Genomic DNA, 26,384 nt, shown 5'->3' on the forward strand with positions numbered 1-26,384 from the left:
ATTACAGAGGAAATATTTTCTCATCCTCTGAGAATCTGAAGCAAGCTTATTCTTTTGTTTCTGAGACAGTAAGGCCTGGTTTTATTGGTAAAATATTGTGATTATGAATTTTAAGTTATGGAGGAAAAACACACCTTTTTCATGAAAGGTGCCAGCCAGGATTCTAGGACAGCAGACAAGACATGCATTTATTGAGAGGAGTCATTGAACTTCAGTTTAAGAAATTAGAAATAATTTTCTTTTCTCCGGAAAAATCGCAACTCAAATACTTTTGATGTATTGTATTATATTCTAGGAATCTCTCATATTACTATATCATGAGTATTACTGACTGAAAATGGACACTTAAGCTTCAAAATTCAGCCTGCTCTAAAAATATCTTTTAAGAATAATCTTCCTTGTGTGATTCTGTTTAGCAACAATCTCTAATTAAAAAATACATTAAATTGGTTGATACATTTATTTGTCCATGGAAAGAAATGTAGCTACATCACTTTGGGAAAAGCAGGCAAATGTTTTGCTTCATTGTGTTTTTCTTTTTTGTTTTTAAGATCCTTTAATGAAGTTTCAGGTTGCAGCTTAAATTAATCTAAGTCATTTGCAAGTCATTTACAAGATTTTTTTGAGTTATAAACAAAAAAAAGCTTGGGAAAAAAAAGGGATGTCTCTCATTTTTGGTTGTTTGACACATTTTCCTGGTGGAATTTAAAACAACCCAACTTAGAATGTAACTAGCCTAAAGTTGTATAATAAATTTGTGTTAACTTTGTTCATCAGGAAACTGGTTATGTCAGAAAACAAAAATAAAGCATCTTGCATTGAGAAGATTTTATCTGCTTTTTACTCAGGGGAGAATTTTTGTTGATGAAATGTAAATTTATTTTATTTTCTTTCAATACAGAATCATGATTGATTCTGTGTGTTTGCTAAAAACTTACATTTTTCCAAACATAGCTTTCAGTTGTTAAATGCATCACTTCTTCTTTAAACACTTCTAATGTTTTAGGCTTTTTTTACTTCTCTGCTCTGTAAATAATGGATGTTTGAAGGAAAATAACAAGTTACTACTGAAGTTACAACAAAACCAGACTGAATTCCTACATCTTTTCAGACAGAGGTGGCATGTTCTTAAAGACATGGTACCAAAACCAATTCTTAGTTATTATTTCAGGTACATCACAACACCACTGCTCTCTGGGCTTGCAGCAATGATCTGCAGTGGAGGGTGGACACGTGAATTTTGTGTACCATTAATACTGAAGGATGGGAGAATTGTTAACAAAGAAAACTTTGTAAAAAGGGACTTGAATGCTTTGAGGGGGGGATCCTTTTGGACTGTTTTTCTGGCTCAGTGATCACCTAAGTGCACAGATCAAATTTATTTCAAAACCCAGGATAACATTAGCTGTACATCCCTGAAAATATACAATTAAAAATGGATTTTATTTGCTTTTCTTGAAGTTAGCTTGTTTCTTTTCACAGATCTTTGTAGGGACCTCTGTGGGTTTTTAAGGGACCATTTTTTTATAAACTTTTAAACTTTCTGTGGCTGGCTGGTACCTAGCTCTCTCAGGGTGGGTTGCATTGCATGAGTGCCTTGTTCTCAGCATCTCTGCTATTTCTTCTAAAGAGTGAATCTTTCAGCCTGCATGAGTTGGAGGCTCACATGGAAAGTCACCTGGTCTTATTCTTCAGAAGTAGCACATCCATACCAGTTTCAAACACTTAAAACATGTGGGACAGGGACAAGCAAGCAACCAAATACCAGGCGATTGAAAGTAATTGAAGGCAACACATTTTATTTTCATTTGCACCAAGGTAAGAGTTTATGTGTCAGTTAATGCAATCAAAACTCCCTAATAGTAACTCATTAAATGACACTAACTTGATTGCTTCCAGTCATGTATGCAAACCCAGTCACTAATTTTCTTGAACTGAGAGGAAAACAGAACTGCTCTGCATTCTCTGATGCTTGTTTATTTTTCAGCCTTAATATAGCTCAGTGATGATTTTCAACTGTGGCACTGCTGAATTGGCCTGGGCTCCTCTGATTGAGCCCAGCATTTTTCTCATTCAAAATCCTATCTTCTCTGGCTTAATCCAGCCTCTCCTCCAATGCACAAAACAAAGCCCCACACTGCTGTAGCTTCTTTCCCTTTGCCATGGCCTCAGTAACCCCCAGGCAGACTACCTTTTGATTTTAGAAGGAAAACCACCTGCAGCAGTGAAATACTCTGGCAAGGCAATCCTCTGTTTCCCTTCAGGGCTGAGTAATTCTGTCATATTTAATACTGACCTGTTGCTCAGTAGCTGGCCACAAGTCTCCTATAATCTATATGGTCTGCTATATAAATTAAATAAGTGAAGCTTGGTGGATGACTAGGGAAATATGATACATCTGTAACAGATGTGGTCCTTTTGTCTTTTCAATTCTTGAGAGAGTCTCTCACTGTTGGTGCTAATGCAGTTTGAATTAAGATTGCAGCTTGGGTAACCTAACACTGATGACTGCAATAGGGTAGACTCCAAGAATTCAGAGGTTTCTTTCAAACCTAATCAAGAGTATCTTCAGGACATGAGATACTAAAAAGGTAGCATGACAAAATAAAGTATTTTCTTATATAAAATATAAGTTTGTATCTGGAAGACTCTGGATATTTTAGTTCATAACTTATGTGTATTAGCAAAATGTAAAAATCCACATTTGTTTTGTGGTTTTTCTGGATCTCTGATTGTAAGGCAGACAGTAATTGTTTTCTACATCAACATCATAGTGGAGTAACTTGTAATTTGTGCTCCTATGAAGTCGATCGGGGTCTTTGGAAAGACTTACATCTGAAATTTTTACTAGTGATGTTATGCTGGAAAATGTTTTTCTCCATTTAGTCTTTCTAAATCTCACTTTCTTAGTTAGGCACTCCAAGGAGAATTACTATAACCAGCATTTCCTTTTCCTGGGATAATGGACTTCTCAGGTGCTGTGGCTCTTCTGAGCCAATCCTCCTTCATCTGGTAAAGCTCAATTAAATTAACTGTACTGAACTCCCAATATTGCAGCAATACTTTTTTGCTAATTAGGGCTTGCTGTGTTGCTGAATTAGACAGATGTATCAGGAGGACATAACTGCATAGTGTTATAGAAAATTGTGGTGTTCAGCAACACTCAGACAATAGTTGTTGAGAGTCTGCTTCATTCAGGGTCTAATTTCTGTGGTTTCAAGTAGCTCATTTTTAACAATTCTCTTACATACACGTTCGCAGAAATAAATAAATGCTCTGGGAAAAACAACCCCCTCCTCTTAGCTCATGGCCACAATTTTAATTGCCTGTTCTCTCAGCCCTAAATCCCAGCCTGGTCTCAGTGCCATGGTCTCTATACCCAGCCTGAGATACCTGATCATCCCCCAGATTGTGCTTACCCTTTCAAAGACATGGAAATCACTAATAACCCACTGGCTATCTAGAAAAAGCTGTAGCCCCATTTCCTAATGTGGGCAAAACACTTACTCTCATTTAGTCTTTGCTTTTGAGCAAGGCCTAAGCGATCTCAGGACTAGAAAATTTTTCTCAAAGTCTTTAAAAATTGAGATGACATGACTTAAGCATTATTCTTGCAGAATAAGCTGGCTTGGAGCACTGTGATTTCTGCAGTTCTGAATTCTGCAAACCACCATGTTTATATTTTCCTAATGCAGATGATGATGATAAAGATCAATCTGGATGGGGCAGGCAGCCACTGATGCTCACTGTCCTCAAAGCACAGCTTCTGATGGCTAGTACCATTCCATGATGCTTCCATTGCCCCATCAGGGTTCAATCTAGAATCATCTTTCATTGCTGCTAAAATGTGAATCTGAGCAATGTGATTACTTCAGCATGCCTAATTCATACATTTTGTGTGTGCATATTTGGCTTCAACTATGAAATGTTATTGGGACAGAAAAAAAATCCTGTCAGAGTACTCTACCAGCTTATTCTCTGTCTTTCATTTGTGGTTTTGTATATGGTATAATTGTGTTCCAGCATATATGCAAACAAAGCACAAATGTCTCATCTAAGCTGAGACATGCTATGGGACAGTAAGTCTGATTCAGCATTGTATACAGAAACAAGTGGATGCTGTGTTTAATCCAAATCTAAATGTTTACACTGCAAAAGCTGCCATATATTTTGTGACAGAAAGATACTTCCTTAGTATTCATCTCCTTTCCTATTTTTTGCATTGTATATAGACAGTGTGGATGCTTTAAAAATGGAGTAAATTCATTTGGCAGTGTTCATAAATTCATGAGAGCTCTTGATGCTGAGCTTCATTCAGGGATTCCATACAGCCACTGTCCTCTTGGGTTTTTCTATTCATTTGGCAGCTTTATTCTTTCAAATGGTCTGTGTCCAAAGCTTTTAGCCAGAGAATCCAACATGGACTATGCCAGTGGGATTTAAGGCCTGACCAGCATCCACAGACAGTATTTCTCCTGGGGATATAAGTAAGGTTTTGTTTCAAGTGGAGGAGTGTTGCAAACCAATAAGATCATACTTTAAACTGATACATTTGTGTCAAACTGGTGTGAATATGTGCTGTATGTTTTCTCCTCTCCAAATAAGGCAGAGCTCCTATATATCCTGTTCATATCTCACAACTTCAATGCATGTCCTCAAGATCACTCAGTATTTATGTGTAAGTTTAGAAACACCTAGAAAGCCTTAATCTGTGTTTGCTATGGCCTTTGGAAAGACAAACCTTCACTCTCCTCCTGGTCTCTAAAGCCTGGGATTCCTTTCTCCTTAATGGATATCGTGAGTTTTTTCTGACCACTACAAAAAAAATCCACTCTTTCTTAACTGTATCCTGGTGGATCTGCTGAATATCTCTCTAGTACTTCTCTTATTAGATGTTATATTAAATTGTGACAATTTAGTTATGAAGTATAGGTTATGCAGTCACCCTGTTATCCTTGTGTTAATCTTCCTGCCTACTTCTCTATCTGTCCATGCATCTCTAAGTTCCTCTTTAATAAGGGAAAAGTTAATTAGTGTTCTGTGGTTGGGACTGAAGAGAAAAATTGATGCAAATCCTGAGGAAAGGAGGTAGAACTCTTGTACAGAACATGTCCAACTAACTTCTGACACAATACAGAACTTTCATCTCTTCTTCAGGATGGGGATTATCATAGGTTATATGGTCCAAGTTTAAATTCCATATAGAAAATGCTAGGAATAAAAAGACAGAAATTTGCAGAAGTCTAGGCTTCACCACTTTACTGTGGCTAACAGCTGGCAATGTGGTATATAAACTTTGGTCTGCTAAAGAAAGTTTGGCTCCTTTTTTATGTAGCAGTCATTCATATCATGTAGATCAGTGAAGGTTTTAGCAGTGTTCTTTGGCAGTGGAGAACTGATAATTTTTAATGTGAAAATTATTCTGTTTTCAAATGTGTATTTACTTTAAAAATTGAAGATGTGAACAAGTGTGCCAGGCATTCTAGTTAAGATAATCTAACACTGGTGTGAACAATTTCTTCTAACTTTAATGGCTAATACCTCTGTCTATATTTAGAAGCTTATGCCATATTGTAGTATTTACATGCCCTCTTGCAGCTTCTGTAAACATGTATGTGGCACTATCCTGTCTATAATCCAGCAAGAATCACCCATCAGCTTCCATGTCATCTACAAACAAGAGAACACTTACACATAGCAGTGTTTATTCCCCTGTAGTACAGTGTATCAATGGCATTTTGAATCACATGTTCTTGGTCATCTGTACAAAAATTACCACACCTTCTTTGGACATGACTGCTCCATTTTTGACCACTCTCACCTTGTTCACATTTTCTGACCCAACATGGATCAAAGATTGCTCATCACCTTTGATGATTCAACTGAAGTTCAATTGGTCTGGTGTGTACTAAACTTTTTTGCTAAAGCTTTGGATATCTGTGCTTTCAGTATCAGGCTCACCAAAATAATAATAATATCTGGAATTGTTGCTCTTGACACAAGGGGGATTTGAAAAGTGAAAATCAAGTCCTGGCTTGATTTCAGTACATTAAATTACTACTTAATTATGTCTCTTCTAAAGAATAACAAGCTACAGTATGATATCAGTGTTCTTCAGTAAAATGCAGTCCAGAAACAACTCAAATAGAATTGTTTAAAAATGTGAAAAATGGGATCATGTTATTTTACATAAAAGAAAAAAAAGAAAAAAAAAAAAAAGAAAAAAAAAAAAGATCTTCCAGGGCAGAAAACCAAAGACCTGTAACTATTGTTGCATTTTATGAGTACCTCAGCATCCAAGGAATGGCAAACCCGAGCTAAATGGGAAGAAGAGGAATTATCACCTCCAAAAAAGAATCACACAAGGGATTTTGAGGGGGACAATCCTATTTTCACATTTTTTGCCAGTCTGACCTTAGCTGTTAGTGACTATGTTTCAGGAGTTACCTGGTACTTTGAGGCACTGGTGAATATTTTGTACATTTGTGCCATATATTGGGCATTCGGAGTGTTTACTACTGGCAGATGCTAGAAAGAATTATCTCCATGTCTCCACTGTCTTATTTACAGATAGAAACAACTGAATACTTTGTTCTTTGTCCAGTGCTGCTGCTGCATGTAAACACTTCATCTTCAGAATTCTGCCCTTTCATAATTTCCAAATGTGCAAATTAGAGAAGATCACTAAAAAATGGTTTTATGTTTTGAGCTGGGCTCCCTTTAAGTGTTAAAACAGAAGCAAAAAATGGAGTTGCTTTACGCAAATAATAAAAATATCCTTTATAAAAGATAAGAAATTAAAAGAGTACTGAGAAACGTTGAAGCCAGCTGTCACATATCAGATAATGCCATTTCACAGAACTCGAAGACAAAGAGCATAATTTTCCTGGAAGTGAAGTAGCATAGTCACACTCTCAGTGGAGAACAGGATAAAAAAAAAAAGAAAAGAAAAAAAAATGCATTTGGCTTATTTTCTGCTAAAGCCTTTGTGTAATTCATTAAGCAACCCTTATCTAAAATTATAGTGTAGGGCATTTGCCAATGTTTTCCTGACCCAATGAAAACATAAAGAGGTACTAAACCCAGCTGGTCATTAACTCTCCTGTTAATACTCAGGGCTGATTCATGTCTATTATACCCGATTGGATTTGGCTTCCCTGAGCAATTAAAGCCTCTGAGTTCCTGCCATGGAGGACATGTTTCTTTTGATTTATTGTAAGAGTCAGATTTGAATGCTTTCCATCCAGTCTGAGCCTCTGGTTTCACCTGAAGCAACTCTCTGTTTGAACCACTCTTGCAAAGACTGTGTTCAAAGTGCAGATTTCTTCCACGGTGTGTTTAAAAATCCATTCTTCCATTACAAAAAGAATAAAAGAAATTATAATAAAAATGGTTGCACAGTTATTTAATATTTTGATGATATTTGGGAGTTTTGTTTCATCCTTACAGACAGATTATGCAGTGGTACAGATTGCACACACTGCTTTTTTAGTTAGGTTTTTACAAAAAGTATCTGCAAACCACTGCTGTCTTGTGGACAGTATATAGATTATAAGAATAATGTTGTAGTAGGTCAAACACAAGTCACAGTTCTCCATTTATCAGCCTTTTTCTAATTATATTTCCATGGACTTGAAATCCAATGTTCAAAACTCATATTTTATACTAAAACTTAAATTACATTGAAATAGTGCCAAATCAATGGGATTTTCTGTTAGAAGTTGCAACTTGCAATTTATCATCATAAATTTGCTGCAGGAAAATACAAGAAAATTAAAAACATATTGTGTTTTTGTCTTTGGAAAATTTCTTTTCACCTTGATTGCTGTCATGTACTGGATGGGATAACTGCAAATGCCAGATTTTCCCTGTCCCTGTGTGTTGACTCTACATCCTCAATGCTGCAGATGCTACTTTTATGCCCTTCAGTCTACTTTACAGGACTGTAGTTTTTGACAACCACCTCAAGCAGCAGTTGTCCATGCTGAAGAGAAGGAGCCCCACTTTCTCTTCCTGCCTTTTTCCCTATAGTGCATCATCTGGGCACCCTGTCCATGCATCTCCCCTCATGGAGGTGAGGTTGTCACAGTGACAGCAGACCCTTGGTCACAGGCCCCATAACTACAGAAGTCACAGTCAGTTTGGAAGTTTTAGGGTGTTTCTATTCATCTGTGATAGGCTGTCCAGCCATCCCTCTGTTCTGTCCTCATAAGCCTGGTGATAACCCTCAGTGGAGTCACTTTTGGAACGTTCACCTCTATCCTTTGGGGTGACATGTCTGCAGATTAATGCTGGACACTCAGTCACCTGCCCAACCCACAGCACAGAAAGTGGTCTGTCAACCTTCCCATAGACTGGGCAATAACTAAATTGGTGCTTGCTTTTCAAAGAATGTGTGGAGCAATAATAGAGTGTAATTGCAGAAGAATAAAACTGGAGTTATCTATACTGCATTGTAAAATCTGATTTTCTTTCTGTTCATGCAGCAAATTTTTGGTGATATCTAACTCACAATTCTGCTTATTTTTTTCAGACACGGAGATGACTTGATTGTGACACCATTTGCTCAGGTAGGCACAGCTTTGCCATATTTCTCACATGGCCTTGTAATTTAAAGATGAAATGGCCAAACCACTTGTTTTCTGTTGTTGATATTACATATGTTGGCTTGAAACGAGAAAAGTATTTTAACAGAAAGTTATAAATCTTCAACTCTGTTAACTGTACCTCTCTTTAACAATTTTTGGTCATCTGAGAAGCTGAAGTGCAACAGCATGTAAAATACCTCTATCCGTTTCTAAATATTGTAACCAGCAGTCATGATTAAGACAAATCTCTGATTCCTGTTACTATGTTATTTTTCTAATTACAATTTCTCCATTTGAATATCTTTTATGCATTAAATACAATGAGATTTTTAGACATGAGATAAATTTTATCCAGAACACTTACGTTCCTCTACAAAACCAGGTTTGCTTTTTCTATTCAGATTCTGGTTTATAAAATATCATCTCAAGATTCTTTATAATTCAGATAAAAACGCCACAATTGTTCATAATAGAGCTGCCTTATAAAGTATGAAAGGTTAACATTGCTATTCCTTGAACTTATGCTGATGGGTTTTACTCCAAAACAGATGGGAATTATAGTCAAATCACTGTAATTATGAAGTCATATGAGATTGAAGGTGGATGGAAAGAGAAAGGTTGAGTCACACGGCAGATTCAAATAAGAATAAAGTGTCAGCTTCAGACACACTATACAGGTTGCTTTGGTTGAATAATAAGCTGCTGAAAGAATATGCATTTAATAGTTTATTATATATTTAATTACATTGTAAATAGATGCAATGTTTATAAGACTCAAGTCCTCAATATGAATAAAACCATAATCTTTTGCTAGCAGAGAAAAGATTTAGCAAGGGTCTTTTATAAAAATACTCTGAAATCTCCACTGTATCCTGAACATGCAGATTTGATGACATATATAATTGGTTTTGATCCACACTGAATTAAAAATACGTCAGTTTGCTTCCTGATTTTTGGAAAGAAACACATAACTAAATTAATGCTGTTTAGTTAGCCAAATGTATTTTTTATTATCCTAACTCATTTGGAAATTATCTCCAATAATTTGAACACTGCCATTCATTGCTAGTTCTTAAATACTTTCTGTTACAAGCTTCCATTAATTTTTTTTTTTTTTGTACTTCAGAGTCCTACTCCATTCCTACCTCCTGTATGCATTTAAAGTGCTATGAAAAGTGAGTGCACTCCTCAGCTCAGATCTCTGAAACCCAGCTTCCCTTTGCTGCTTTTGTTATTCTTCAGATGGGTTCACCAGGAACCCAGCCCAGTCTGCAAAGACATACCAGTGATTAGTGCTGCTGCTTTTCTCCCATTTCCAGCCTAGCTCAAATCTACTCATGGGGCCTCAAAAAAAATTTTTTGCATGTTACCCAACTGCCTTCAGAAGAGAGTGCCTATACCACTTATAACATTCTCAGGAGATAACTTCTTCTTTCTCTAGCCTTCTGCACTAAGTCTCCAAATCAGCTGTGCCTCTCAGAGGAGAGACCTTTACTTCTTTACTTTTCCTGGCAGTCTAGACAATCTCATTCCCTTTGTCCTTCGGAGTTTATGAGGACTGAACTGCAATTAAGATTCTGTAATTATTTCTTATGCATGAGGTATTAGCGTTGAATGGGCTATTATCTTCCAAAGTCAAATGCTTTTATTGCTATTTTAAAGAAATAAGTAGAATTATGTAAAAACTTTCCTCCCCTGCAAGTCAGCCTGCCTTCAAACAGATAATGAGCAGTTTATGAGGGGAACAGAAAATAGAAATAAACTACTGCCTTTGTATTACAGACACATTACCGTTAAATAACAGCCAAAGGTTCCAGACTAACCAGTCCAGGAAACCTTTTACAGTGGTTTTGCAATGTGCTTTCCATTTTCTTTCAGCACAGTGGAGCAGAGATAGACAAGTCTCACTTGTGCAGAGCTTTGTACTGAAACCCTTTTTCTGTTCCAGGTTCTGGCCAGCCTGCGAACAGTCCGGAATAACTTTGCTGCATTAACCAATTTACAAGACCGGGCACCCAGCAAGTGAGTGTCACTTTTTGGCAGTGATACTTTTTAAAATGTAAACTAAGAAGACAAATGGATGTTACAGATCTCAGTCTGTGCCACCAAACCAGCATGAAATGATGATGAGGAATACCTTAATTAATCCCCTGAAGATGTTGTAGATGGTAGCTGAGACAAGACCCCTCTTGCCTTCTAATTGCTCAAACTTGGAGTAGATTTTTTCAAGTTATATGATTTTAGATTAAGTAGTCATATGTCTAAGATCATTCAAAGATGATCATTCAGGCATTGTCTGAGTTTTGCAAATGAAACAGAGTGAGCAGGCAGCTGCACTCACTGAAATCTCAACTCTACTTCACTCATCCAAGGAAGTGACACCCTACCTATCCACAGTAGTCCATAATTATAAATTAGGCATTATAAATATGATCTCTCTTCAGTCATATTGCAGCATCACAGCTAGCATTAATGTTAGTTACACTGGCAAATAGAGTGAAGTTATTTCGCTTACCCAAAACATGTATCTGGAGACCTAGAAGTAGTTAGAATTCCAAAGGAAAAAATGTCTTTGCATATGTTTATAAGTCACATTTCAAACTATGTATAAGCTCTAGATGTGATTAGGCTGGCTTTTAATAAACTTCTAAGTTCCTAAAATATTCCTGTCCTGGAGTTCCTAAATTAATGCCCAGGTTATAATGCTGAAGGATTCAGTCATCAGTGAATTTATCAGGCTTAAACCTTTTTTTATTTCTTTTTTAATAGAAGATCACCCATGTGTAGCCAACCATCTATTAACAAAGCAACTATAACAGGTAAGAATAATTTATTTATAAAAGATATAACTGAAAAATGCATTTTATAATAATAAACACATATTGCTTCATATCCTTATATTGCTTCCTATCCCTATACTAGTTTTATTAAAGAGATTTTTATTTTTTGAGTCACATAATGACTCAACTTGGTGACTTTCGGTGTTCTATTCTGTTAACTTCTGACTTCTGTTTCATTATTCCAGTTTAATTTAAGTTCTATTCCAATTACTTTTCCTTATATATCAGTGTGTGACTGTGTCATTAATGCATTCATTAGTTTGGGGTTTTTTTTGCAAGGAAATCTAGTAGAAAAAAAAACATATGTAGAATCTATTCATCTTTCTTTTAGGGACATGGAGTTCTGTAGCTATATAGACACAAAGTCTTCACTTTAAAAGTGCTTATGCTGTGAGGAGAAATTTTCAAAACTGAATTTTCTGATTTAGAATTGCAAATCTTATTTTTATGATATTTGTATGGGCTAAAAAATACTTTTAAAAGATAGTATTATTTCTAAGGAAACATTGACTTAAAAACAAGACTAGCAGCATAAATTAAGTTAATATTTCGGAAAATTTTACCTCACACTACTTTTGGTTATTTTGATGACAACTTGGTCTTGGATGTCTTTATGGAAATATTCTTTATTGGACACCGTATTTTTTACATCACATTAATCCACAACTTACACTGTGTAATTTTACATGTAGTTACTTTCTCTATCATGTTCTGGCAGAGTGAAAGAGCATTTGCTTTTCTTCTTGATGAAAGTATACAGACTCTTACTAAACAGGCAAATGATCATTTAAACCACAACTAGAAATGCAAATTTCAGTAATTTTCAAAATGCCTGAATTAGGCATTTTTATCTCTAAGAAAAAGTGGTACTTCAGCAATTTTAAGGAGTTGTGTGGCTTTTCAATGTTCAATAGTTTCTTCCTTTAGGCCCTGGAATGTGTTAAGATAAATGGGTTTTTTCAGCTAGCCTCTCACCTTAAAAGGACCCGATCTTGGCAGTTCTGTACAGTTTTGTCCTCCTAGGATGTCATACAGTATGAATATTTGTGTGTAGGGCTCATCAGGGAACAGAATGTTATGTGTTTAAATCTATTTTATAAGCAGAAGGGCATCATAGTAAGAAGATAGAGATATATATGCAGACCTATTAAATTCATGATCCTTTTAAAATATTTTTCTTGAAGAAGTAATTTTGGGCATTGGTTTCAATTTGCTCACAATAAACCATTTCATTTGATTTTGTGATTTGTCTCATAGCAGAAGTATGTTAACCAGAGACAGAGATATCCAAAAATAGGGCTCTTTCTTTTACTCCAAGGGACTAACTTCAGAAAATCAATAACACAATGAAATTCATGACAATAAAAGAAAATTACATCCAGAAGAGAAGATGTGCATGCCTGTGAACACCACCTTTCTTGTTGTCCCACAGCTATTTGTCTGAGGTCAACTTCTTTTCTCCAGCAGGAGAAGCTGTTCAGACAGCAGGACCCAAGACATTCCCTGTTGGAAGATACTGTTGCTCTTTTTATATTCTCCCCTATCTGAAGGTTTCCATTCAGTTAATCCTCAGACTGTTCTCTATATGTCAGCCATAAATCATCTGAAATTTTAAAGTTTAGAAGGAAGATACTACAGTCAGTTCTCCATTCAAGCTATAAAATTCTTCTTTACCAATGAATTCAAAGGCAGTAAGAAAAGGCAAAAAATAGTGAGAGCAATTTAATCTAATTAATTTTAGTATGATTTCTCAGAGATGCTGCTGGAATTGCTGTGCCCAAATTATGCATTGAATCAGATAATCTGTAGCCTGTGTAGACTAGATATAAGTGCTTGAAAGTTTTTAATAATATAACATAGATATGAAGCCACTATAAAGCATGATAATGGCTACAATTCATTTTGGCTATTGAATGGAAATTGAGGCTGGATACTATTTTGCATGAAAGGGTTTGCCTATTCTTAGTTATAAGCTGGTTTTCATATTTCCATGGCAACAAATTTCACGGTATAGGTGCAGAAATATGCATAGGTTTGTTCTTGGGGCATATAGAATCCTAGTAAAACATATTAGCAGCATGTTAAGAAGGAGGATATATTAAAAAAACTTCTGCTACATTTTATGTAATAATTGAAAACCCTTTCAGATGCTACTAAGTTTTTTTTTAATTCTTGTGAGGAATGTTCAAAGTGTAGCTTATACAGATTCTTCCTGCTGAGAAATCCTGCTGGTTTTGCTGTCCTCAGAATTTGTACCATGGGGTATCCTGAGCAATACAACCATCATCATGTCATCCAGATGGCTCAGCTTGCATTCTCAGCAAGAGCCTATTGGCAAGGTAGCAATCTAGGTGACTGGAGAGCACAGTGTCACTAAGCTATATTGATGATAAACCAGAAAACAGACAGTTAAGATGGAAATTTTACGTTGTGAAACTTCCTGGAAGGCATATCTCTGGGAAGATTCTCTCTGAGGAAAGAGGTGATCACAGAAGGGAACTACTGCAGAAGATACTGGGGAAGCAACAAGGGAAACATGAAAAGCAATCTGTAAAGCTAACTAACTAAAAAAGCAAGAGCAAGATTCTCTCATTTGCTATTTTAAGAATTCACCCCGAGGCATAAATCTGTGGCAACATACCTTAGCAAAAAAGTAAGAAACTATGACATTGAGGAATGAAGCAGTACAGGAATCATATGTTAAAATTCTAAGAAGCAAGAGCCACCATGGTGAGCCACCATAGAATGTATGGTGATTTTTCAATGTAAATATGCAGAAGTTGTGATCAAAATAAAGTCTTTTCTATTCAGTATATCCACATGAATCCCTTTTGGAAACTGTGTTGAAATGAGCTAATGAATATCAATGACATACAATGCCATGTTCATTATCAGACAACTATGCTATAGCATGCCTAGTGTTCCTTTTGCAGACTAATTAGGGGGTAGGACATGGGAGCTTTTCATGTAACAATAGAATTTTTAGATGGCACTTTTCATACTTGCTTTAGACTCTATAGGTAGTAAAGATCACTTTCAACTTAAGAGGAAATAAGAGGAGATGAAACTTACTTCTATTAGAAGTCTTCAAAGGGATATGAATTTCCTACAAGTGCCATCTCTCTCTCATCACTAGGACCAGCCTGGGATAACTGGGTTTGCTGAACAGTTCTCTCATGATTGGTGTTCTGGTGTTCAACCAAAAGATATATATATATATAGATATATAAGTATAGATATTTCCTGGTGTTTCATTTCAAACTGACAGTAATTCTCTTAACACAACCAGTGAAATACAAATTTTGTTTTCAAAAAAATGAAACTATCTGTGACTTAAGGATTGAGCTTCCCGGTTTTATACCTCTGTCCATTCATCCAGTCCACTCTTCCAGAGTTTGCTTATGATGATATTGTGAGAGACAGAGTCAAAGGCCTTGCTGAAGTCATTGCTGAGACCCCTCCTGGAGTACTGTGCCTGGATCTGGGACCCTCAGCATAAGAAAGGACTGAGCCAGTCCAGGGGCAGCCAAGATCAGAGATGATCAGAGAGGGCTGGATCACCTCTCCTGTGGGGACAGGCTAATTGCATTGCTCTCTTCAGAGAAGTGGAGGTTCTAGGGTGATCACATTGTAGGCTTCAAGTACATAAAGGGGCCTACAGGAAAGCTGAAGATGGACTCTTTACAAGGGTTTGCCATGATAGAAGAAGGGGAAATGGTTTTAAAATGAACAGATTTACAGCGGACATTAGGAAGAAATTCTGAGTGCTCCATCTCTAGAAGTGTTTGAGCAGGGACTCAGCAACCTGGTCTAGTGGAAGGTGTTGCAACTAGATATCTTTGAAATCTCTTCCAACACAAACCATTTATGATTCTCTGAATTCTAATAGTAGAGGAAAATAAACACATTTCTATTTTTCAGTCCAGGGGATATTTAGATTTATCTTCTCTTGAAATCCCTTCATCTGATCAATGAAGTTCAGTAATCTAGCAGCAATGCAGATATCCATTGTTTTAGCTAGTTTCAGTTATCATCTCATTTTTCAAAAACAAGCTTACATTTTTTTTCCAGCAAGTGTTTAGAATATAGGATTGATAATTATCAGCTTTAGTGGAGTTGAGCAATTTTAGTGGAGTTGAACCAGTTTCCCATCATTACTGTGAAAAGCACTTTAAAGTGACCTGTAAATTGTTTTCTTAAGCAATCAATATTATTTTTCGTAAATAAGACAGATTTGGAATCCAGCCATATTTACACCAGGTACTCTTTTCAGTTAATCATTAAAAGGCCTTATCTAGGTCATGATAACCAAACAGAGAGTTATCTCACTTATAGCCTTGTTAGCCGCAACACAAACAAAATCATATTGCTTTGAGATACAGGGCACAAATTACATTCAGACTGAAATTCATTCATATATCCCCTGACCCATAGGAAGTAAGGTATGCACTAATAGGTAAGGCATCAGAGAGTCTGGAGTCTGTTCCCCACCCTGACTTTCACAGTTACTTCCTCCCTCATCTTTGGGGCTGAATAGCAGCTTTATCTCCTGCCCATGCAGAGTTTGTGAGTGTTTAATATTAATAAATGAAAGCCATATTTACTTGCATTCAGAAAGAATTTCTCAGTGTCAGATGGTGCAGCATTTTCATGTGCTACAGTTAAAAAAAAAAAAAAAAAAAAAAAAAGCTGCTTAAATGGAGTAATTCTGATTTTCCTTTTCAGCATGTATTGTCTCCAATTCAGCCACATTAACTTAGGGAAAAGGTTGTTATTAACAGGATACAGCTGTGAAGGCTTGCTGAATGCTTTCTTCATCTTGATTTGTAGAATTTTAATTAACATTGCAGAAGTTTTCTAACTGTAAGACTTCAAATGAAATCTCTATGTAGGGCTCTTTTGGGGTCAGTGGGTTTGTAAAACATTGATTAACCTTCTTAAGGCAGTAGAGCAGGAAGAGGACTGACATGATTTTGAACCAGATAAGATGTTCATGTATCATCTCACTTTCAAGGAAGTGAATAAAACCAGGGTACAAAGTAGAATACTCTTTATATTTGAATAGTGCTCTTTAATACTGATACCTGATAGGCAAATATGTAAGATTTCATAAAATAGAAAGTGAAACAAAGAAATATAAGTCATAATTTACAAGATTTTTGGCAAGAATATAGTATAATTAAAACAAATCATTTGAATAAAAAATTAGAAAATAAAAGTAGATGTTTTGTAGTGTGTAGATGGCAACACCTGGACCTTGTGCATGAATTCAAATTTTCAACAGAGTGTTTTAGTAGAAATATGTGGTGATTATTAAAGCACATAGAGACCAGAATGCATCATAGGGCTGCCCTCTGCTTGTTACCTTCATCTAGTACTTCAGGTTACTTTTTCATAAGACTGCAGTGTAGCAGAGCCTTGATTTTGTTACAGACTCACATATTTTGAAGTTAGATTAGGGATCCATTTAAAAATGAAACATTATCAATCTCCACATCACTAATCTGATATGCAACCCCACATAAATCTTTGCTTCTTACCTTCAAATTGGTCTCACGTTTTGCTGCACCAGTAAAAGTCCTTATATCATCATTTCACCCAAACTGTTCTCCTCACTAGAGAGACAGGGTGACAAGCTTCTTGTGCTTCTCCTTTCAGCCTGTTCCACTTAGAGGCACTGGTAGTACAGCACAGCAGAGACATGACCCCAATTCGTATGTGTTTATTGCACTCAAAACAAAAGCAAAACAACTGAAAAGAGTGAATATACCAAACCATAGTTTGGTTTTTAGGATAGAGTCAAGAAGAATCAGAAAGAAAAATAGGACTCTTTCCTGTGTCATTTTTCTCATTCCTATTACAGATGCCTCTGTCTGATGAATATAGGAAATAAAACTGAATTAGATGTGGGTTCTGGTATGACAGTTGAATGAAGCCTGAATTTACTTTCTTTTCACATTTTCATCCAGCTTCTGACATTTCTGGTCAGGGATACATTTTCACCTGTCCAGTTTGAAGGATATACTTGAAAGTAGATCTTTTTTTCCTGTAATAGATTACTTAGAAACTGGCCTATTCAAGTCTATTCACTTTCCTGAGCATCCATTTAAAAATTAAGGGCTACACTGAAATCACCCATTAAAGTGCATAAGTTCTGCTTTTATTATATGCAGGTTCCTGAGTAAGGAGCCTGAACACAGCAGGGAATCAGAAGGACCAGAAGCCATGGTCAGACAACCCTGGAGACAAGCTACAACAAAGCCTTCCTTTTCTGTATTTTGTCTCTCTGGCCTCGTGTATTTTGCTTCACATTCTGCAAAATGACTCATCTTCAACTGAAAGGTGTAATTCTGGCTCTTGTAGGAGCATCCACTTGTACTTACTGTACTTTCTCAGGAACTAGAATTCAAAATTTCAAGAAAAAGTAATGCCTAAAATTCAGTCTTCAGCTCTCAGGTGTAAAGTTTCAACATATTCATGCAAAAAGACCTTTTTTTTCCAGTGGTAGGTAACTTAACTCAGAAAATATTTGATAACGGGAATAATCACCATGGAAGCAACTGACTGGCATCCAGCCATGCATTCAGACATGCCCCTGTGCTTCATCCTTCCCGTTGGCTCTCTTGGTATCAAATCCCTCTGAGCAGCCACATGCATTCTTTACAGCCAGGGGAAGCAAGCAGGCATCTCAGGGAGCCCACATGCCCTGAGAGGCACTAAACCCCCCATTGCAAAATATTGTGTTATACAAAGGACAATACTTCGATGTCACCATCCGTGAGAGACACCAGCAGTGGGTGGCCTAGCAAAGTCCCAAATATTCTAAAGTATTCTCTACCAGAAACTTTTCAAGAAGAGCTGCAGGGAAAATTTCACCAAATTTGACTTTGGGGCTTTGGGAGGAATGATGGGAGGAATGCTGGAAGAGCCAGTGCTTCTTACTGCAGAACCTTCACTTGAAATGTTAAATGTGCCAGGATATGACTTTAAAATTTCCTAATCAAACCCACACCATAGTATTCAGCCAGGTTTTCACAGCTAAATAACTCTTGCTTTCTGTTAACAGACTTGTAAAATTTATATGCTTTTGTCATAGTCCTTAATCAGCTCACCATCAAGAAGATTAATCTCTATTTTGAGTAGACGGAAATTTTTTTATACTGGGAAAGTCTTGATTTTATTCTCCTTATGATGATATTCTGAGTTAATGAAGTATCTGTGGTCACATGCATATAGTTTCAGTTGTTATAAAATATTAAAAATTATTCCCAAATATTTATATTAAATTGCTAGCATGAAATTGCCAATCTGATCAATTTTCCACACATTTTAAATTAATTTCTGCAATGATATTTATTTTTAAACATGTAAATTAAATATGATGAGAGAAAAAAATTCATGATCTATCTCTTAAATCATAGGATATTATGATAAAAGTAAAATATTTCTTTTCTTAATTATAATGAGAAAGGTAAGATTATATCCAAGTAAGTGAATTTTGCCACTATGTAACTTACTACTATGCTAAAAAAATAAGTTAATTAAATCAAAAGCATATTACAGAAGTGACTACTGGATTAGCAAGCATTTACAAATTCCCCTCATACCAAGTAAATAATATGCTAATAGCCTACTTAGTGCACACTCTGTAAGAACTATTGATTTAAGGAGTATGAAGATGACTAGAATAAAAAGCCTAAGAAGAAGTCTGTGCTGTAGAAATGAAGGAAAAAATCAATCCAGAGTTTAAAAATCTGGAATGATGAGCTAACTAAATGCTATGAGCAGGATTTGGGTAGGTCCAACAGACAACAGTAGGCAACTAATGGAAAAGAAAACACTATTTGTTTGGGGAAGAGTCTTCAATATTGTTGTCATAATTATTGTAGATGTGGTTGGTTTTGCTATTAATAATACTGAGTTTGAACTCTGCTTTTCAGAGGTAAAAAGAAAAATCAGAATTTTGTGTAGATTCATTCTTTTAAACTGTATTCCAGCTAATACAAGCAATAGCAATTGATACCTGAACCCCAAACTGTGTTTAGTATTCTGCCCTGAACAGAAAGAGTTCTATGTGTATCATCTATTTCAGCATTTCAGCTGCAGAAATGTATTTCTTCTCTAGTGGCTTCCTCTTCTTTTTTTTTTTTAATATATTTTATTTTTGGTGTATTTGTGGGTGAATCTCAAAACATTTTTTGCATATCAGATATAAGATAAAGAGAATTTGAATCTCATCAGAATTCATCTCATGAATCTCATCACAATCTCTTCTGTTTGTTGGAATCTCATCATTCCTCGTTTAATGTTCAACTCTAAAAGCTTGCCACATAAAAGAGGTGTGTAGAGAAGCATTAGTCCTACAGCTATATATGTTCTTGCAGTTGGAGGTGGTATTTTCAAACAGCAAACAGCTGAGTTAGTTACTATTGTATTTCTTTCACATGGGGAAACAACAGTCAAGTGGTTAAACCATGTATTTATCACATGCTTCTGCTGTTGAAGATGTATGTAAGCATGTTACCAATCAGCCATAGATATTCACTGTATGGTATTGGGAATCCAAACTCTGTTTGCCTTGCTTCTGTTGATTCTCACAATGAAATCTGTGAGTTTTTGCTTTGCTGAGTAAAATCTGAAACTGCACCACCAATTAATTTTTTACAACACTATTTTTTTGGTCTAGTGGTGTTCTACTCTCCTTGCAGATTTATACTCCCTTGAGTTCTGTGTTTGGCTCTTTGTAGCCTCAGTACACAGTCCAAAAGAAAAGGAACAGAACTGTTCCACAAATACTGTTGTCCAAACATATCCACTGAAATGCAGAGTTGATGGTCAAAGGAATAAATGTTGCTTCAACAAATATATTTGTGGTGCACTAAAATACTTGTCAGTTCTACTTTTAAAATTCTTCAAGAATTTAGTTAGCCTTCTCTATAAAAGTTAGCTTTCTCTATAAAAGGACTATAAAAATTGCACTTATTTTCCAAGAATTTCTTTGAAGCTTGATTACTAAAATAAATAGATATTTCTACTTCACAGTATACATATTTACTCATATGTATTCATTTTTGAGAACTGTATGCTTTGATGGTTCTGTGAGATGTCAGTCCTGTAAGCATTATTTCCAATCACAGCTCAATCCTGCAGAGCTGAATTATAAAACATCTACTATGTCCACATTACATTTGCAAAGCAAAAAAGGTTTGCAGAAGTATTCTAAAGACTAAAATTCCATAGAATAAAATCAAAATATAATAAAATTTTCTTAATAAATATTGTTCTTTCAAAGTAACAACTCCATCAGTCAAAAAGACACCATAAAAATCCATCTTTCTCCTTATAAGATGGAATTAATGTAATTTTTTACATTTTTTCAGCAAGTTAGGAAAAGGCAGATAACCATTTTACTCTCTGAGTTACTGATTAGCTACTCATCTGGCAGTGCTTAGACAAGGTTATTTGGAAGCTAGTGTTCAGTGCAGGGAAGGAGCTTCCCTAGTGCATTCCCAGGCAGCCTTGCAAATGAGGAGAACTGCTATGTACACATACCCCTGAGCTCATTCTGTTTAGTGACCAGACACCAACAGAAATGAAGAAGCACAGTGTGGCTTTCATGCACCAGAACAAATGCTCAGTGACAGTAAATCCCCTGGCTGAAGACCACACTCCCACAGATCCATGGCCAGCACATTAAAGCTGGTTTACCTGAGATCAGGTCTCTAGCATCAGTAGCAACATAGCTTTAAATAAAAAATTATCACATATATAAAGTCCATACTAGCCACTTTCCTTTTCACAAGACTGCTTCTAGAAGTTCTCAAACTTGTGTCTGTGTTGTGTGGCTGGCTGCCTTGCTGGAGGATGGACTGTTACCAGGTCAGGATCATTAACAAAGGCTTTGTTAATACTGGCACAGTAAATTAAAGCTTGAACTGTTTCATAGAAAAGATTATTTCCTACATCTATTGTTTAATAGTGAAGTTGTTTAGCAGAGGAACATGACTCAGACAATAGTGTTCTTGACTTGGTTCACTTCATACAGTCTGGTCTGTTAGCTGAGGCTGGAAACAGAAACTGTGCTTTAAAGGGGCAGGAAGAGAAGAAGGGGTTCTGCTTACTGTATTCTTCTGTAAAGAGTTTCTCCATGAAGAGAATGTAATTTATGATACTAACATGGCCACTATTTCTATCTGGCCATATTTCAAGGCTTCAGATTTTGCTTCTCACCATTACAGTAACTCCTGTAATATGAAAACATGGATACAGTGTTACTAACACTTGGGAAATGTGTAGCTGGGAATAAATGTCAGGCTCTCCTATGAAGTGGAAATGTTAGCACAACAGACTGTAGTCCATCACAGCTGAAAATGGAAATGGAATTTCAAGGCCACTCCTAAGGCAAAGAACATGGATCAGTGGTTGTCATTGTGCATGAGTCTGTTAGGTGGATTTATCAGAAACACCCAGCTAAAAATTACATTTGAGGAAATAAATATCCTCTGGCTACCAATTCTGGTGAAAAAATTTTGGCTTCTAAATTGAAAATTACTTTACTTTCCAGTTTTATCCTGAAACACTGTACATATCTACTTTGTATAGGTAGTTACCTGCCAATTCAATGTTCTACTACTTTCATGTTTGACTCAAAATTATTACAAGTTCATTTTTTAAGATATAATAAGAAGAACAGTAAATTTAAAATTTTATTTTCTCCTGTAAGTGCACAGACAAATCACTTTATATGATGTAGAGACTGTTTTCTGGTAGTCTTTGCTGCTATACTAATGATCTTAAATGTCTTCTATGTCCTAGACAAATAAAAGTCTTATCTCATTTGAAAGAGTTACACAATCAGAATTCTTTTTTCTTAGCTTAGACTCAGAAACCTCTCAATAACTTCTGAATTTCTTTTGACATCTATACATAAAGACAAATACATTGTTTTCCCAGAGCCAGAGAGTCTTGATTTCATCACAAGCAATAATCAAGGGATTTCTATAAAATTCCACATTCAGAGATGACAGTTCCACTGGATCCTATACTATTGCATTCAAGATAAAGAGAATTAAGTCAAAATAGTTTTTGAAGATTCTTTCATTGACTATTAGGCTTGAATCTTAACCATTTTTTTAAATTTTAATGAGTGGAAATCTGGGCTTCATTTCACTCGTTTCTCGGTTACTGCTCTTGGTTTGACTGTCCAGTTTGGAATTGAAGTAGCAACCTCAGGGAGTAGAATTTAATTATGTTTTTTCAGGCTTGACCAAGTTTTCACTTAATTTTTTTCTGTTTCTCTGGATTTTCACGTTACAACACAGGTGGTATAAATGATAGCAGTCCTGTCACAACTCTCTGCTTGGTAGTATCACAGCTGTTTTCATTGAAAAAGGTGATGACTGGTCTGTATTTGCACCTTTATTGCTGTGGCTGGAAGAGTGACGACAACAACAGTCCAATTTTAAAAATTAAGGAATTTAGTCATGGCTGTAGGAAGCTGTCTATAAACGGATTAAGCCTGGTTGCCTCAAACCATTTTTGACAGTTTTTTCCAGTCTTTTTAAGGCAAAGGCCAACTGCAGCTTAATCCTGTTGCTGCAGCAGGACAATTTTATAACACATCTGCCGTTCTGAAGAAGAATCACTATTTTGAAGAACACAGATAGGACAGGCCCTGTTTTTCTATTTTCTCCCTTACATTCTTGTAAGAGGCAGATGCCACCATGAGCAAGGATAATATATGACTATCAGATTAAGAAAATGCTGCTAGATTTCCACTCTTTTCTATTTCAACCTTTTTGAGTTTTATTGCTTTCTGTGGAAATTGTTCACTTCCAATAATTGAAGAAAAAAATACATCTGAAATGAGTGATGTGCTTGTTTAGCAGAAAGAGAACATGTGTAATTTCTACATGCTTTTTCTATCTCCTTATCCATGCGTAACCGTCCACTTTTTAAAACAGAAGTAACACCAATATTTGTGAAGTGCAGACATTACAATGAAACAATGCAAGAACCTCAGCAGCAGCAGGTGTGTCTACAGCTCTGCCAGTCTGTTATGCTTTACCTCTGAAAGTCCATCAAAGCCCACTCTGTGGGCTGAAGTCATATACAGGACCAACAGCTGTAATTATTTTGAAAAGTAATGGAGTTTGAAGTGTTTTTACTAGGACTGAACATTTGGCTCTCACTTTTGGGTGGCTGGGAGTGCTAATGATTCATTACATTCACAGTACATCAGTTACAAACTGTTAAAATGGATCTGACTGTAAAATCAGAATTCAGAAATTGGTATTAGTATGTGAAAAACCTGGGGCTTAAATGATTAAATGATTCAAAGGGTAATTTAGTTTAGATTCAAGGACATAAACCGGAGTAATTTTATAAAAATGAGTTTGTTAGATTTTGTACATAGGAATATGTTTACAGTATGTTGGGGAGGTATAGACAAGGTATAGTAGAGGTTTGGACAGGAAAGTTTGTATGAACAGGCATTTGGGGGCATTTATAGTAACAGCTGGTAAGGATAAGGGATTATCAGCCGAGCCACACATTATGAGGGGCACACCAGACTGACACACTATGAGGGTGCTGCAGATTTCAATGTAAATCCTGCAAGACTTGGTATCATCAAACCAGTCTGACAAACTCTGTCCTCCTCTCCCACAGTTTTCCCACCAGTTCAGGTTTGGAATATGTTTTATCTCGTAAATTCTCAGAAGTTCTTTTTCCCTTTTCTTTTCTACAACACAGTGTCTGCAGTGATGCAATACTCTGTCCACATGAGCTGCCTTGATCTCCCAGCTGCCACGTACACTTCTAATGCCTGTTCTTTCCACACGGTTTTCCCAGCATCATGTTGAACATTCAAGCCTTCCATAATACTTAAATAGCTTAAATACTCCGGAAGGAGTGTCAGCTGTCAAACCCCACCACCCATGGTGCCAAAATAACCAACCATGCGGTGCCAGGTACTTCTCATACTCTGCTGCTGTAGTCAGGAGGGATGCGATGGAAAACAGGGATGATGTATGAAGCAGGTGTGACACGACACTGCCATGGAAGGGAAAAGACTCGAGGTGAATGTTTCAGACACTTCGGCTGGAAGCCGCATTGTTTAAACCTTTAATGCCTTTAGGAAAAAAACTTTTCCGTGGCTCTCGGCTGAGCTCCCCGTGGTGCCGGCTACCCGACGAGAGCCGGGTCCGGGCCGGGTAACCCGTGTAAGGGAAACGCGGCTCGTCCGGGCGCTGCCGGGGACAGGGACAGGGCTGGATGGGAGAGGAGCCGGCCGGAGGGCACATCCCGGGGCTGGATGGGAGAGGAGCCGGCCGGAGGGCACATCCCGGGGCTGGATGGGAGAGGGGCGAGGCCGGAGGGCACATCCCGGGGCTGGATGGGAGGGGAGCCGGCCGGAGGGCACATCCCGGGGCTGGATGGGAGGGGAGCCGGCCAAGGAGCACATCCCGGGGCTGGATGGGAGAGGGGCGAGGCCGGAGGGCACATCCCGGGGCTGGATGGGAGAGGAGCCGGCCGGAGGGCACATCCCGGGGCTGGATGGGAGAGGAGCCGGCCGGAGGGCACATCCCGGGGCTGGATGGGAGGGGCGAGGCCGGAGGGCACATCCTGGGGCTGGATGGGAGAGGAGCCGGCCAAGGAGCACATCCCGGGGCTGGATGGGAGAGGAGCCGGCCAAGGAGCACATCCCGGGGCTGGATGGGAGAGGAGCCGGCCGGAGGGCACATCCCGGGGCTGGATGGGAGAGGAGCCGGCCGGAGGGCACATCCTGGGGCTGGATGGGAGAGGAGCCGGCCGGAGGGCACATCCCGGGGCTGGATGGGAGAGGAGCCGGCCGGAGGGCACATCCCGAGGCTGGATGGGAGAGGTGCCGGCCAAGGAGCACATCCCGAGGCTGGATGGGAAAGGAGCCGGCCGGAGGGCACATCCCGGGGCTGGATGGGAGGGGAGCCGGCTAAGGAGCACATCCCAGGGCTGGATGGGAGGGGAGCCGGCTAAGGAGCACATCCCGGGGCTGGATGGGAGGGGAGCCGGCCGGAGGGCACATCCCGGGGCTGGATGGCAATGACCCCAGCGGGGTTGCGGAGCGGGGAAGGGGCGCTCGGAGCGTCCTTCCCGGTTGTCCTCCCCTCCCTCCGGGCGCGGTCTGTGCCCAGTAACATTCCGAACAGGGAACATCTAGCCGGAGTTGTGTCACCGTCGCGGCCCTGCGTTGGAACCGAGCTCTTACGTGTTTGCAATCTGCGTGGTCGTGTCTGTGGAACCGTGGAATGGTTTGACTGGAAGGTGCCTTAAAGATTATCTTCTTCCAAATTCTCTGCCACGTGCAGGGAGACCTCGACTAGACCTCGACCAGCCTTATCCAGCCTGGCCTTGAAGACTTTCAGGAGCAGGGTGTCCACTTTTCTGGGCAACCTGTTTCAGTGCTTCACCACCCTCACAGTAAAGAATTTCTTTCTGACACCTGATGCAAACCTCTCTCCTTTATGTTTAAAGCTACGCTTGCTTTAAAATGCACTTCTCCAGCTCTCTTGTAAGCTGCCTTTATGTAACAATAAGGTTATGACAATAAGGTCACTCTGAAGTCTTCTCTTCCCAGGCTGAACAATCACAATTCCCTTAACTTAATTGGAATCACCTTTAAAATACACAGATGCACTTCCATACAATGTAGTAATAATTTAGTGGTTTTTCCTTATATATTACCTAGTGAATTAACTACTCTAATTCCTCAATATCCCTGTAAAGTCAAAAAAATCATCAACAATTTCCCTATAAAGTGTCAAATCAAAATCAGATGTCAGAGTGCTTTTCCATCTGCATGTAAATCTCAGCATCTCTTATTCAACCCCATCAGTTCCATTTAATGTTATTCATGTTTTATTCCTTTTTGATTTTTGATATTTCTAGTATCCCTACTCCTTAATGCATGCTTAAA

At 37.8% G+C, this 26,384-nt stretch overlaps 1 protein-coding gene across 11 annotated transcripts in view; it reads left to right on the top strand.

Moving 5' to 3' along the window:
- The window catches only part of PDE4D (phosphodiesterase 4D), a 511,449-nt gene that overhangs the window by 419,292 nt on the left and 65,773 nt on the right, over nucleotides 1-26,384 (top strand). For 9 of the 11 annotated variants that reach the window (XM_079330593.1, XM_079330597.1, XM_079330596.1 and 6 more), the window contains 3 exons: nucleotides 8,534-8,570; nucleotides 10,537-10,610; nucleotides 11,358-11,407. In XM_079330593.1, coding sequence (XP_079186719.1) covers nucleotides 8,534-8,570; nucleotides 10,537-10,610; nucleotides 11,358-11,407 — 161 coding nt within the window. Of the gene's footprint in view, nucleotides 1-8,533; nucleotides 8,571-10,536; nucleotides 10,611-11,357; nucleotides 11,408-12,892; nucleotides 14,155-26,384 lie in introns of those variants that run through there. The other 2 variants (XM_079330595.1, XM_079330594.1) reach the window with 2 other exon arrangements.

Source organism: Erithacus rubecula (assembly GCF_903797595.1).
Source record: "Erithacus rubecula genome assembly, chromosome: Z".
Lineage (NCBI taxonomy): Eukaryota > Metazoa > Chordata > Aves > Passeriformes > Muscicapidae > Erithacus > Erithacus rubecula.